This window comes from Oreochromis aureus, linkage group 6 (genome assembly GCF_013358895.1).
Source record: "Oreochromis aureus strain Israel breed Guangdong linkage group 6, ZZ_aureus, whole genome shotgun sequence".
In the NCBI taxonomy this organism is placed as follows: domain Eukaryota; kingdom Metazoa; phylum Chordata; class Actinopteri; order Cichliformes; family Cichlidae; genus Oreochromis; species Oreochromis aureus.
In genome coordinates this window covers 5748108-5763813 of record NC_052947.1, presented here as the reverse complement: position 1 = coordinate 5763813, position 15706 = coordinate 5748108, and the positions used below count along the sequence as shown (strand labels likewise).

The window sequence follows — 15706 nt, the reverse complement described above, 5'->3', positions numbered from 1 at the left end:
CTGGAAGAATTGCAACCAGATAAGCTAGAGCAATAATTTTTTGCATATTAAAACAGAGGAGTTGTACTTCCATATCATGTATTTAACTTGTCCCAGGTTGCAGTTTCCTTCCACTAATGGCTTTGCAAAAAGTGCAAGAAACAACAAAAAAATTATTATTATCCAGGCAAACGTTTTGCCGATGTGATCAGCTGTTCACAACACTTCCTACGTTTGAATAAACTTTATCATGTTGTCAGCAGGAGCTATCACATGTCGCCATTACCTCATTTTGTGGGAAATGTAGTTTTTTTGTTTTGTTTTTTAGAAAGTTCACTCAGCCTATTGAAAGTCATCTTTGACTTTCTGTATAGTTTCTGTGACACTTAGAACTTACATTGCACAGTTAGAAATAGTTTATTTTTGAGGCACATGCTGTTGCAGATTGTGCACAAGATCTATTTTTGTTTTTGCAGCAGTTTATAAAAATTAGTGTTTTTTAGAAATGAAATTATGAGGATACAAAATAAATTTCCTGTGGTTCGGAACTATTTGCAACTACTTTGCATTTACAGTTTTCACACCTCTGACACTTGTTTTATTAAAAAAATGTGTTAAAAAAAATATAATTTTTAATTTATTTGTTGTTTTTTGCACTTTTTAGCAATTTATGTCATTACTATGGAGTTAATGCATACATATTATTAAAATTTGCGATAGAGTGATTGTAATATATGTATTGTATGTATAGCAACTTGAAATGCTCCAAATAATGACACTATAGCATATAAAAATGTAAAGACTTGTTCTATGATGGGTTAAAGGGTTAAGCAAAACTTATCTTTCACTAATTTTGTCAGTCTAGCTAGCAAAAAAACCCCTGATGGCTCATTTTGCAGTTGCATTTTAAACCCCTGTCATGTGTTTGCGTATTAAATTATCATACCATAATTTATTTATATAGCACTTTAAAAACAACACATGGCCGACCAAAGGCCAGTAAATAAAAATGAGTTTTTAATCTGGATTCAAAAGCCAGCACTGATGTAGATTGCCTAATGTGAAGAGGAAGCTCGTTCCAAAGCTTTGGGGCCACAATAGAGAACGCTCGGTCTCCTCTAAGTTTCATCCGTGATTTGGGGACTGAGAGCAACACCTGCTTAGCTGACTGGAGTGAATGAGGGGGAGCATAGGGCTTCAGCAAATCAGACAAATATTCAGGTACTAGACCATTTAAGGATTTAAAAACCAGTAAAAGGATTTAAAAGTTGATCCTAAATTTAATTGGAAGCCAGTGTACGGAGGCCAGAACCGGAGTAATATGCTTAAATTTTCTTTTGCCAGTTAAAAACCGTGCCGCAGCATTCTGCACCAGTTCCAGGCATGACAGAGTGCTCTGGCCAACCCCTATTAACCCAAGTGTGAGGTTATGATCGTCTCAAAGAGTATACTTATACACTTATACTGACAGTCATTAAGCTTTCACAAGCTCTGAATCATGCTCCTGCCTACATCTCTGATCTTTTACAATCGCACGCTCCCTCTCGCAGCCTGAGATCCTCTAATCAAAAGCTGTTGGTCGCCCTACAAACACATTTTAAGACCAGAGGAGTTGTTTTAGAGCAGTGGCCCCCAGGTTGTGGAGTGCTTTGCCTCCATCATTACATTGCCTTGATTGAATTTATTCTTTTAAACAGCAGCTTAAGACTCTTTTATTTAGATTGGCTTTTAACTAGAATTGTGCAGTTTGTTCGATTGTGCTGTTTTATGTATATCTGTTTTATATTATTGTGAAGCACTTTGTGGTTCTTATTCTGTTAAGAGTGCTATATAAATAAAGTATCTATAATTAATTGTGTTGAATGTTTGCTCAGTTGTGTTGAAATGTTATTTTGCTACAATTGTGCTACACGTGTTTGAAAAACGTAATTGTTTGTGTGTATTATGTAAGACCCTCCCCGTTTTACCTACCTTACCTTCAAGTCAGTCTGACTGGATTTCAAAGTAAAAGCCCTTGGAAATGTCTTTGGTGCTCCAAAATGTCATCAGGTTTGTTTACTTATTGTATTTCTTTTTTTAATTCTGAATTACGACATATGGAAACATTGAGTTACTATCAACTTCAGCTTCATAGTATCTCACCCTACAGTTACTTGGCCACTCTAAATTAACTCTTCCATTGTGAAATATAAAATCAGCCTTTTGAAATGCACAGTGGGAGGAGAAGTGATCTACTTCTGAATAAGAACAAGACCAGAGAAAGTGAGTTCAGTTTGAGGACGGCTATAAGACGGTCCATCCTGGGACAGCATGTTGATCTGGTGGAGTACAGGTACCTGGATGTGCACACTGACAACTAGCTGAAGCAGAAGACCAACACAGAGCCTCCACACAAAAAAAAGGGGATGAGCGGCCTCTATTTTGTGAAAAAGTAGCGACCCTGTAATGTGCAGCAAAATTATAGAGATGTTCTTTCCCTCAGTTCAAATGAGCACGGTGCTGAGGTCTGCTGGTGACACCAGAAAGAATGAATAAACCAACCAGGAAGGCTCCTCTGTGGAGGATTTTGAAGCTGTGTTGGTGAGATGGTGAAAAAGACACTTTTTTGTCTTTTTTTTATAACTTTGCTACTAGAAGGATATAATAATCTGTCACGCGAGTAATCATTGTAGCCGAGATTTGTACCTTTCAGATTAGGCAAAAGCTTTTAAGTGAATAGGATTTCCGGATGGTAAGTAAGTCTGCTATGAGATGTCCAGCCTAGTGTACTATTAGTATACTACTTTTCCAGAATCACTCTGACACAGGATATTCCGAGTTTTGAGAGTCCTAGAGATTTGTTGGATGTTGAACACTTTCTGATAGAAAAATGACCAACGTAACGTAATGCTATCCAGTGGAAGTATCTGGTCAGACGCCCTGTTTCTGACGTTTTATTCCAGGAACTTCATTTAGTTTCAATTTAGAAGCAGACTATATGTTATAGTGAGTCTTGCAGTTTAACTGAACTTTGTTGGACTCTTGCCGAGTAAGGTGACTGGTCGTCGTCGTCGTCGTCCCCCCCACCATTAGGGATATTATTTGAATCGTAGTTCTTATGCTTAGTAATACTTGATATACACACAAGACGCAAAATAATGTGGGAGTTTGCAACGTGAGTAAAAGTTGAAAAAAAAAAACCAAAAACCGTGTGCGATCAGCGTCTAAATATAGCAATGCAATTTTACTGATGCTTTATCCTGAGGTTTGTAGCTGATATAAAAAGGAGAATTTTAGAGCATTTAAAACAAATTCTTTTGAGCAGTGCAATAAGGGAATTTCTGATGATTCATTACATTCCCTGTAAACTGACATTTTTCCTATAAAGAACATTTAATCTGAAAAACAAAAACGTGCCTAAACAGTGGCATTTAGTGACATTTAAAGTGTAGATGGGTAAACGCGATGACTCCGGACGGGAGGTCGTTCCTCGTTAAAACGCTAGCTCGTTTTACAGCTAGCTTAAACGATCCAGCGCTAGTGACAGCTGGCCGCGTAAATGTTTTGGCTTCCCTCATGGACACACTCGCTCGGATAATCGCTCTGTGCTTTCTTGGGGTTTCTTCTTCAGCAGGTAACTCTAACTTATTTAACTGGCAAGTTTGTACTTTCACTTTTATGTCACTAGGATAACTACAGGCTGTTCATATATTTGTAAGCCCTGTATGATTTTTACCGGTGTTAAAAACCGAATGGCTTGATGTAATTCTGTGGCTTCCCAACTCTTGATTATTCAGTTTACACCGGAAACACGAAATCACATTTTGGCGCAACACTGATAAAAAGCAAGTAGACGAAGATTTTCAAAGCCGTTAATGGCATGATGATACTTTTAATCAGTCAACGAACAGGTGATCCGCAGTAGAGCATTTTTAGTGCTCTGCCGCCACAGAGTCAGCATCGGCATTTTCTTTGGCTGCGAACAGTAATCATGATCATCAGCTTATTTTTTGTCAGAGTGGTTTGTTTTCACCATTGTTGGCTTTATGGCGAACTGATGCGGTTAATAACAGTGCAGTTATGGTTACACTTTAGATGGAAGGTGAAATTTCCATCTGAGCAGATGGCCAGTCTATAAAACTTCCTGATCTGGGTCCTTTGAATTTTTTTAGGGTAAAAAATATCTGACTGTAGGCTGAGAATGCTTGAAGTCCTGCTACTGAACAATAAACTAACACATTTCGTAGAGAATTCAAATGTAATTTGGAGACTGTCAAATTATATAAATGTTGCTTTTTTCCCTCCCCAGAAACACCTCAATGCTGTTGCCCATCCCCACTGATTCAGGCAGAAGAAGGTCGTAATGTCTCATTACCATGTTATGTGGATCCCTCAGTTGACCTGTCTGCTTATACAGTGGACTGGAAACAAACTGACTTGAACAATGTAGTCTTCTCGTGGCGACACGGGCATGAAAATCATGGTGCACAGGCGCCGAGCTATAGACGCAGAGTAACTATCAACCCCGGAGACCTTAGCAGAGGAAATCTAACTCTGCAGATCTTCTCAGCACGCCTGTCTGATAGTGGACATTACAGGTGTTTTGTGCCAAAACTGAAAACCTTTTGCATCGTTCATCTTAATGGTAAACACTCTAAATAACAAAGTTTAGTTTGATACTAAGTTTTGTCAAAAGTACCTTTATATTTGGTTTCGGAATTTGGTTAAGGAAAGAGCAGAAAGTGACTTTCCCTTTAAATGTAAACTGTCCCAAATAATATGAAGTGCAAAAGATTGAGGGTTTAGCTTTATTTCATGTTAACAGTTATAGCTTTGATAACACCGAGTGAACCATTGTGTCCTTGTATATTTTTATTTTGTCACAAAGGAAGCTTGAACAGCATGAATTTGACTGCATTTGGCTGGTGTTGTGCTGTGTTGTTTAGTACTTTTCTGTGTTGATGTTCACAGTTTCACAGCAGTCTAGCTTTCCTAGAAAGCTCAAGGCCCCCTCACTAGCTGCCAGAGTGACAGGAGTGAGTTCTCATATAGGCTGAAAACAAATGAGGTTTCTATCAAAAATGAATTAGAATCCATCCATCCCCTTCCACTTATCATTATAACTTTCCCAGAGGTGTGAATGTGAGTGTGGCCTTTATTTGTTAGTCCTGTGTCAGACTGGACACCTGTCCTCAGGTGCACCCTGTCCATGGTTCACCCTGCCTGTTGCCCTATGGTAGCTGGGATAGGTTCCAGCTCCTCCTTGTAACCCTAACAAGGATAAACAGAAGAGAAGTGGAACGCAATAAAATTAAAATAGCACTTTGTTCTGTTTTGTTTTGTCCAAAGTAATTTAACATGAACTTGGAGGACACTATCAGACATGCTATCTTTTTTAAATATATATTTTCTTTAGAATATTATGTTTAGACAGTCTCATATATTTCAAATACTGAGAATTTATTTATTTTTACAGTAACCAAAGAGATTAATGTCAGGTCCAGCACAACCACATCTCCAAATTTCCACAGCACAACCACAACGCTGAAGCCAGATGATCCAGGCAAGTGACTTTGAACTTTTCCTCTTTTCACTTAATTAAGTTCAATTTAGTTTTATTTATAGTGTGAAATCACAACAGCATTCAGCTCAGGCTGCTTTGTATTACCAGGTAGAGACCTTAATACAGACCTTACCACAATACAGAGAAAAGATGTTGAATGACGTATTTTTTTCTTCACAGCAGAAATTTTGAGCTGATGACGAATCGTTTCTTTTTAAGTGTCCCATTAAGTCATGAAAGTGATGCATCAAGCGTAATAGCAGAGTCCACTGTAGCCATGCATGATACACCTCACCTCCTGTGTACTTCAAAGGGTTATAGCTCACAAAATATTAGCCTGAAGTTAATATAATATAAATGTAAATTAGGATGAAGGCAAAATTCTGCAGGGCTTCAGTTACTCTGCTAGAAAACATGGAAACTTCCTTGGGGGAGCCTTCCCCAGTGTTTTACTAGGGATCAGCTTTCTGGAATGATAAACATCTTTAAAAAATAAAAGAACTCTTCAGTTGTACACCAAACTTGTGGTTTGATTTTTATATTCTGAAAAATGACTCACTTTTGCATTGTTGGCTGCATGCAGTTCCTGTGAAAACTCGTGTATGAGCAAGAGAAGTGGGTTACACGTGAAGTCGTGTAGACTGAGGGCTAGCTTCCTGTTTGGGAAGTCAAGGTTTGAAAGTACCTAAGTTTTTAAGGTTGCGTTAAAATTCACAAAAACTGCTGTTGTCAGCATGTCACCAGTCACCAGACTGCACCACTCATCTTCATGGTGTTGTTGCATTGTTGCAATACTTTTTCATTACATATCAGAGTTCAACACAATGAAAGTGAAAGGAACTGGCTTCAACACTGATACATGATATTTGAAAAATTCCTCACCAGCAGATTTTTTGGTGTCCTGTTCCAACTGCTTTACTTATTTATTTTTAATTTCTTTGCATATCTGTTAGTTCTGTTAGTGTGCAGGCAGTAATATTGGGAAGAGAAGTCTCAGATCCTGACACAGCCATCTGTGCTTGACCCATTTCAGCTTCCCTTCACCCCACAACAGTGCTAAATTTGTAATTACAAGGTTTTATAAAATAAATTTGAATTAAAAATGATCTAAATGTAATAATAATTCATGAATGGCATCTCATTAATTTGCCTTTTAATTTCTGATTCTTTCAGATAAACTTCTTGACGCGCTCCTTCCTGTTGGTATCATCTTTCTCCTGATTGTCGTTGGATTTTGTCTGAAGAAACGTGTAACGATCCGTAAGTTAATCAACTTTAGTGCAAGAATGTGTGTTTTAACAGTTAAACCTTTGATTAGAGATTACCCTTGGCAAGTCTGGTGTTTGATGAAAATCTGTCATGGATACCAGAGGAAAACACACTGAAACAGGAAGCAGAGAATAACAGCAAAATTATACATTACACTGATATTAAATGAGTGAAGAGCACACAAACAATGTAAATAAAACACATAAGCCAAACACACAAACTTTTATTGTTCAACTTGAAATGTCTGAAGACAGGTTAAGAGTCTTTTATGCTTTTTTTCTCATTTTTACTCCATTTTGCATAAATTATTACAAGTGCGTCTTTCCATGTTTGCGTGTTTATCAAGGGCAATGCGTGGGGGAGCTGAAAGGGCAGAAACGAGGAGTGGACCGTTCCATCCACGTTGAACTTCAGTCTTTGGAGAATTCAACACTGAAAGACGACAAGAACAAGGCTTCTTGAGAAATGAGTGAAGAAGTACAATGTTGTGCTTATCTTTGATTGGCTGAGTAATCAAAATGATTTTAGAAAGTGTCCTCAAGCTGCTCTCATTACGTTACAGCTGGTTTAAGTACAGCTTAATTCAAATTAATTACTTTGGATTGTTTTAAGTGGTTCTAAAAGCTCATCCTTATACCCATTTAGATACTTATATTTGATCTGTGTCATTGTCTTGTATTTCATATTGGAATAGGATGTGCTTTTGTTTAGTGTATGTAGCACTTTGCAGCTTGGCTTCATTTCAGCCTGTGGAGATTCCAGGAAGTAACTCAATTATGAGAACCAACATCTACACTTAACATATTTGTTATGCCATTATTATAGTTTGAACATTACTGTTCATACCTACTGCTGTTTAAAGCACTTTTGTTGTCTTTGAGAAGAAGAGTTTTTGGATGTCCTCTGTGTCAGTAATCAAAAGAATCAGATCCAATTTAATTAAAACTACCTCGTTATCTAAGGATCTGGAAACTACAGTGGCTTGCAAAAGTATTCGGCCCCTTGAACTTTTCCACCTTTTGTCACGTTACAGCCACAAACATGAATCCATTTTATTGGAATTCCAGGTGAAAGACCAATACAAAGTGGTGTACACTTGAGAAGTGGAACGAAAATCATACATGATTCCAAACATTTTTTACAAATAAATAACTGAAAAGTGGGGTGTGCGTAATTATTCATCCCCCTGAGTCAATACTTTGTAGAACCACCTTTTGCTGCAATTACAGCTGCCAGTCTTTTAGGCTATGTCTCTACCAGCTTTGCACATCTAGAGACTGAAATCCTTGCCCATTCTTCTGTGCAAAACAGCTCCAGCTCAGTCAGATTAGATGGTCAGCGTTTGTGAACAGCAGTTTTCAGATCTTGCCACAGATTCTCGATTGGATTTAGATCTGGACTTTGACTGGGCCATTCTAACACATGGATGTGTTTTGTTTTAAACCATTCCATTGTTGCCCTGGCTTTATGTTTAGGGTCGCTGTCCTGCTGGAAGGTGAACCTCCGCCCCAGTCTCAAGTCCTTTGCAGACTCCAAGATGTTTTCTTCCAAGATTGCCCTGTATTTGGCTCCATCCATCGTTCCATCAACTCTGGCCAGCTTCCCTGTCCCTGCTGAAGAGAAGCACCCCCAGAGCATGATGCTGCCACCACCATACAGGGAGTGCAGAATTATTAGGCAAATGAGTATTTTGTCCACATCATCCTCTTCATGCATGTTGTCTTACTCCAAGCTGTATAGGCTCGAAAGCCTACTACCAATTAAGCATATTAGGTGATGTGCATCTCTGTAATGAGAAGGGGTGTGGTCTAATGACATCAACACCCTATATCAGGTGTGCAGAATTATTAGGCAACTTCCTTTCCTTTGGCAAAATGGGTCAAAAGAAGGACTTGACAGGCTCAGAAAAGTCAAAAATAGTGAGATATCTTGCAGAGGGATGCAGCAGTCTTAAAATTGCAAAGCTTCTGAAGCGTGATCATCGAACAATCAAGCGTTTCATTCAAAATAGTCAACAGGGTCGCAAGAAGCGTGTGGAAAAACCAAGGCGCAAAATAACTGCCCATGAACTGAGAAAAGTCAAGCGTGCAGCTGCCAAGATGCCACTTGCCACCAGTTTGGCCATATTTCAGAGCTGCAACATCACTGGAGTGCCCAAAAGCACAAGGTGTGCAATACTCAGAGACATGGCCAAGGTAAGAAAGGCTGAAAGACGACCACCACTGAACAAGACACACAAGCTGAAATCTCAAGACTGATTTTTCTAAGGTTTTATGGACTGATGAAATGAGAGTGAGTCTTGATGGGCCAGATGGATGGGCCCGTGGCTGGATTGGTAAAGGGCAGAGAGCTCCAGTCCGACTCAGACGCCAGCAAGGTGGAGGTGGAGTACTGGTTTGGGCTGGTATCATCAAAGATGAGCTTGTGGGGCCTTTTCGGGTTGAGGATGGAGTCAAGCTCAACTCCCAGTTCTACTGCCAGTTTCTGGAAGACACCTTCTTCAAGCAGTGGTACAGGAAGAAGTCTGCATCCTTCAAGAAAAACATGATTTTCATGCAGGACAATGCTCCATCACACGCGTCCAAGTACTCCACAGCGTGGCTGGCAAGAAAGGGTATAAAAGAAGAAAAACTAATGACATGGCCTCCTTGTTCACCTGATCTGAACCTCATTGAGAACCTGTGGTCCATCATCAAATGTGAGATTTACAAGGAGGGGAAACAGTACACCTCTCTGAACAGTGTCTGGGAGGCTGTGGTTGCTGCTGCACGCAATGTTGATGGTGAACAGATCAAAACACTGACAGAATCCATGGATGGCAGGCTTTTGAGTGTCCTTGCAAAGAAAGGTGGCTATATTGGTCGCTGATTTGTTTTTGTTTTGTTTTGAATGTCAGAAATGTATATTTGTGAATGTGGAGATGTTATATTGGTTTCACTGGTAAAAATAAATAATTGAAATGGGTATATATTTGTTTTTTGTTAAGTTGCCTAATAATTATGCACAGTAATAGTCACCTGCACACACAGATATCCCCCTAAAATAGCTAAAACTAAAAACTACTTCCAAAAACATTCAGCTTTGATATTAATGTGTTTTTTGGGTTCATTGAGAACATGGTTGTTGTTCAATAATAAAATTATTCCTCAAAAATACAACTTGCCTAATAATTCTGCACTCCCTGTATTTGACAGTGGGGATGGTGTGTTCAGAGTGATGTGCAGTGTTAGTTTTCCGCCACACATAGCGTTTTGCATTTTGGCCAAAAAGTTCCTTTTTGGTCTGATCTGAGCAGAGCACCTTCTTCCACATGTTTGCTGTGTCCCCCACATGGCTTGTGGCAAATTGCAAACGGGACTTCTTGTGGTTTTCTATTAACAATGGCTTTCTTCGTGCCACTCTTCCATAAAGGCCAACTTTGTGCAGTGCACGACTAATAGTTGTCCTATGGACAGATTCCCCCACTTGAGCTGTAGATCTCTGCAGCTCGTCCAGAGTCACCATGGGCCTCTTGGCTGCATTTCTGATCAGCGCTCTCCTTGTTCGGCCTGTGAGTTTAGGTGGACGGCCTTGTCTTGGTAGGTTTACAGTTGCGCCATACTCCTTCCATTTCTGAATGATGGCTTGAACAGTGCTCTGTGGGATGTTCAAGGCTTGGGAAATCTTTTTGTAGCCTAAGCCTGCTTTAAATTTCTCAGTAACTTTATCCCTGACCTGTCTGGTGTGTTCTTTGGACTTCATGGTGTTGTTGCTCCCAATAGTCTCTTAGACAACCTCTGAGGCCGTCACAGAGCAGCTGTATTTGTACTGACATTAGATTACACACAGGTGCACTCTATTTAGTCATTAGCACTCATCAGGCAATGTCTATGGGCAACTGACTGCACTCAGACCAAAGGGGGCTGAATAATTACGCACACCCCACTTTGCAGTTATTTATTTGTAAAAAATGTTTGGAATCATGTATGATTTTCGTTCCACTTCTCACGTGTACACCACTTTGTATTGGTCTTTCACGTGGAATTCCAATAAAATTGATTCATGTTTGTGGCTGTAATGTGACAAAATGTGGAAAAGTTCAAGGGGGCCGAATACTTTGGCAAGCCACTGTATTATCCATGCTTTCATTTTATCACGTCTTGATTACTGTAACTCTCTCTCTATTTAGGCATCTGCCAGTCAAACCTATCCCGCCTGCAACTTGTTCAGAATACAGCTGCAAGGCTCCTGACGGGTACCCCCCAAAAATGAAAGTATTACTCAGATACTTGCATCTTTACATTGGCTGCCAGTTATATACAGAATTGATTTCAAGGTTCTATTATTTGTTTTTAAAGCTTCCCATAGCTTGGCTCCAGGTTACATTGCAGATCTCCTTAGCCTGCACTTACTCATTCAAACTCTCCGGTCCTCTAGTCAGATCCTTTTAATGGTACCACGCACCCAGTTAAACTCCGTCACCACTCTGAGATGCTGGAACAGTCTTCCCTCCCTTTATAAAATTCTCCTCCTGTGTGGAAATCTGCAAATCAAACTTGAAGCCCTGCCTGTTTTAAAACAGTCTATTATGTCTCAGTTATTTTGGTCTTTTTTTTTTATCTCATTGGATGATGTATACATCTGTATATGTACTTATGTCCATATGCATACCTGTGTGTGTGTGTGTGTGTGTGTGTGGATCAATATGTGTGTCCACATATATGCTTGTATAGGCATTTATGTATATAAGTATATGCATAAACTGTGCACCCCCCCCCCCCCCTTCCTTCTACATGTTTGCACTGAGTAGGAGATGCTCTGTATCTCATTGTACATCTGTATAGTGACAACAAAGGCATTCTATTTTATTCTATATAAGTGTATGCTTGTGTATATATGGAAGTCTTGTAATCTGTACCTCATTTTGTTCTTTTTTTTGTTTTAACTACATTGTTCCTCTGTTCAGCAATTTGGACATCACTTGATGTCTTTTAAGTAAATTATATGGTTACAGTTAGATCTGGGAACAATCACTGAGTGACTTACTGGTTATGTTTTAAATTCCAAGCATAAATTGTGACTCTGAGTGGCAGAACAAACAATCAAAGAATCTGAAAGCATACTTCTGCTAAAAATCATGATGTTTAAGTGTTGGTTGAATATACAGCGTCCTCCATAATGTTTTTAAGATTGTAGTTTTTTTTTTTCTCTGTACACCACCACGGTGGATTGTAATGCTTTGCGTAATGTTTTTTTGAACGGGAAACTGCTTAAAGAAGCATATGGTCAGTTTGTCCAATCGTGTTTTAAATAAAGCTCTTTAAAAACAATTCCGACAAAAAGTACGTCCACGACGTAAGTACGCGCCACAGTCAGCCAATGAGCGTTCGGAGTCTGTCTAAAAGGCGCGAAATTCAGCGAGGACGAGGAAGCTGGGGGAGGAGCGTTGCCATGTGTTCGTGTAACATGGAGGGAGAGCTGTTCTTCAGCGTGCACTGGGTAATGTCTTTTTAATTATTTTCCACCTAAATGTGAGAGTTATTTGTGAAAATGTAAATCAGCAATGTTCCTGCATGCTTCTTGTGTTTAATTGGTTGCATTTATTGCTTGAAATTTTTTGCATAAAATATGATATTTTGATGGCGAGGGGACCCATAAATATTTGCGAGGAAATCAGAGTTCCTTAATTTGTGAACTTTTGCAGTCAACATTTTAAACTGTTATCAAAGCCTCATGTGGTAGCTTCTCCAGTAATGATGACAGTGAAGACTCTGCCAGGTTCTTCAGTAAGTATTCTCTAAAAGTTTGGGATATTGACTGGATCAGGTCAGAAGATAAAATTGGTCTTTTGAATATACTTTATTCAGCTGAGAGAGAGATTGTAAGAGATTGTTGGGTTTTTGCGCTGTTGTATAGCATTGTGCAAGAAGTCACGAGCTACTCCACAAGTTTTGGATTCTTTTGCCCCCAAGTATCTGGATTTTGTTATAATTTAAGTCATCTTGAGCAATAGTTTTATTTGAAGTGTCTCTGAAGGTCTTTCAAAAAACATTTTGGACACTGGATTCTTTACCAGGCGTGATTGTACCGACGAGGCCATTCTCAAAGACTTATTAGCCAAGAACAGTGCCGTCATCTCATCATGCTGTGCAGTGTGTCCTTGCAACTGGACAAATGAAGAGCAAAAGAAGTGGCAGAAAGGCGCTGACTGCTTTGAATCCATCTGACTTCAGCATGGCAGTGATCCCAGACACACTGGCAGTGCGGTACAACCACACAATCGGCAGCTGACGTACAAAAAGAAATGATGTTTGGCTCAAGACTTTGTTACAGTAGGGTGTATACTTTTTGAAAGACTCGTACACACCGGATCAAAAGCAAGGTGTTGGAAGTAAGTGGCTGAGGCGGGGGGCAGTTATTGGTCCGGTTATCTTCTAGGAGAGGGCTGGTGGGTCACAGTGTGAAAACGGTACGTCGCAGTCGTGGAAGACTGTGTAAAAGTTACTGTGGCTGCGCGTGGTTTTGCCTACTGCTGGCGTCACTTCCTTTTGCACGCCGAGTAATCCTGAATGAAGTCGCGCGCGCTCTGCCAGTTTGTGAAACAAGATGAGATTTTCTGTTCGTCTTTGTCCCCCACGCGACCTCCTACTCAAATCATGCATAGCTGTCTGTTTTCCGTCATCTGATGGAGCTCTGAAGGGTAACTTTACTTGCACTTTGCTAGCTGTTTAGCTTGTGGGTACCAATACGGCATTAGCAGGGCAGGCTCTTCACTTGTTGTCTTTAGGAAATGCCAGTTGGAGTGTGTGACCTGAGCAAACTCGCTGATTATTCTCTGGGGACAGCACAGAACTTCTATGTTCAAGTATAAAACGGGTCCAGGAGCAGTATTCAGCTGAAACAGCTGCTGTTTTAAGGTATGAGATCGTGACTTTAATTCAAAGGTACTCATGTTGTGTAATTTTTCTCCCCAGAAGAACATCGAGCCATTTGCCCAGTTACAGAAATTGAAGCAAAGGAAGGTGATGATGTCATCCTCCAGTTTCATGTGGATCCCCCTGTCAACCTGTCTGCGTTCACCATGGATTGGTCAAGAACCAACCCGAGTGTGGTCGTCTACTCCTATCGACACCAACAGGAGTCACATAACGCAGAGATGAATGCAACAGTCAGACGTGAAGACCTGAACAGAGGAAATCTGACACTGTGGATCCCCTCAGTACAGATGTCCCACAGTGGAAAATACACAGGCTTCGTTATGGACCTCGGGATCAAGTGTAGTGTTCAACTTAATGGTAAGGACCTGAGTACTAGTTGATGTTGTCTGATGTACTTGACATAAATGCTTGATGTGTGATATGAATGTAATGAAGAAATTCACTTAATGATATAAAATGATCTTCCACTTGGGGAAACAAAAACACAATAACATGATTTAAAACTAAAAATTATTTGTATCCATATTTTTGTGTGTGTAAACATGAAAGTAGTCCTAATTGTAGATTTGTCTGTAATGCAAACCTGTTGCTGTGATGACATTCCAGCAACAGTCCTGATCCACCACAACTTGATAATGATAATGGATTGCATTTATATAGCGCGCGAAACCCTCAAAGCGCTTTACAATTCCACTATTCATTCACTCTCACACACTGGTGGAGGTAAGCTACAGTTGTAGCCACAGCTGCCCTGGGGCAGACTGACAGAAGCGAGGCTGCCATATCGCGCCATCGGCCCCTCTGGCCATCACCAGTAAGCGGTAGGTGAAGTGTCTTGCCCACGGACACAACGACCGAGACTGTCCGAGCCAGGGCTCGAACCGGCAACCTTCCGATTACAAGACGAACTGCCAACTCTTGAGCCACGATCGCCCTAGCCTAGCTTGAGGCTAGAGTACATGTTAGTAGTGGGATGCATCCAAATCTCACAAAAGGGGTGCGTGTCTAAAATAGGACAGCAGGCAGTGAGTGACCAAGCAGGTCAAAGACAAGCCTGAACAAGTTGTTTCATGCCCCGACCCCAACATATAAGACTTGATATGTTAATGTGGTTATTTTATTTTTTTTAGTGGTGTAAATCCTAATGACCAGCGGTCACCAACCCCCGGGCCATAGACCAGTACTGGTCCGTGAGTCGTTTGGTACCGGTCCGTGAGAGTTGAGGCTTGGGTGTGAAATTTATGGTTTTCAGGGTTTTTATCAGTTTTTGTTGTTGTTTTTTTGTTTGTTTGTTTTTTTTTTTAATCGATAACTTTGTTTCTCTGGGTCTTTTCGCATGTGTTATGAATAAATCTTCTTTTTTTTTTTTCTTTTTTTTAAAACAGTAACAAAAGACAAACTGAAAAAGCAAAAGGGGCATGATGACTTAAGCACAACTGGAGCTCCTCTCAACACGACGGTGGAGAAAGTCGGTCCACGTAAGTTACTCTGAGCTCTTCAGAGGATTTTGGTTGAAACAGAACTTCAAAACAGTTGTCAAATGCAGTAGTGGTGAACGGTGAATAATTGCTCACTTCTTTTAATTATCCATTAAATCATGACAGTGAAACAGTATGCATAATAGCAGGGTCTGAATACTATGGAGGACCACAAGAGCCACGCGCATTGAAATAAAAATCTCTGTGCTTTAATAATGAATTGTAGAATAAATTCTGCAATTGTAAATTCATTTTTGAATTCCAATTTAATAAACTGCATTTCAAAATCCTTTTTCCAATTGCATTTCAAAATCCTTTTTCCAATTGCACTTTAATAAACTGCATTTTAAAATCCTTTTTCAGTTGCACTTTAATAAACTGCAGTTCAAAATCCTTTTCCACTTGCAATTTAATAAACTGCAGTTCAAAATCCTTTTTCCACCTGCAATTTAATAAACTGCAGTTCAAAATCCTTTTTCCACCTGCAATTTAATAAACTGCAGTTCAAAATCCTTTTTCCA

The 15706-nt window shown here is 39.8% G+C and overlaps 1 protein-coding gene across 2 annotated transcripts; it reads left to right on the top strand.

Annotated features, from left to right (window-relative positions):
- Positions 1-3149: 3149 nt before the first annotated feature.
- LOC120440778 (CD276 antigen homolog) lies at positions 3150-7822 on the top strand. Of its 2 annotated transcripts, XM_039614000.1 has the most exons (5): positions 3150-3592; positions 4268-4603; positions 5435-5521; positions 6695-6781; positions 7137-7822. In XM_039614000.1, the coding sequence occupies exons 1-5, from the start codon at positions 3424-3426 to the stop codon at positions 7250-7252; spliced, it is 795 nt and encodes a 264-aa protein (XP_039469934.1). In that variant the 5' UTR covers positions 3150-3423; the 3' UTR covers positions 7253-7822. The 2 variants fall into 2 exon arrangements, with proteins under 2 accessions (XP_039469934.1, XP_039469935.1); XM_039614001.1 differs by lacking the exon at positions 4268-4603.
- Positions 7823-15706: the final 7884 nt, after the last annotated feature.

Coding starts and splice junctions, on each gene's coding strand:
- LOC120440778 (XM_039614000.1), top strand. CDS start 3,424: ATGACTCCGGACGGGAGGTCGTTCCTCGTTAAAACGCTAGCTCGTTTT. Junction 5,522..6,694: donor GCTGAAGCCAGATGATCCAG/GCAAGTGACTTT, acceptor TGATTCTTTCAG/ATAAACTTCTTGACGCGCTC. Junction 6,782..7,136: donor GAAGAAACGTGTAACGATCC/GTAAGTTAATCA, acceptor GTGTTTATCAAG/GGCAATGCGTGGGGGAGCTG.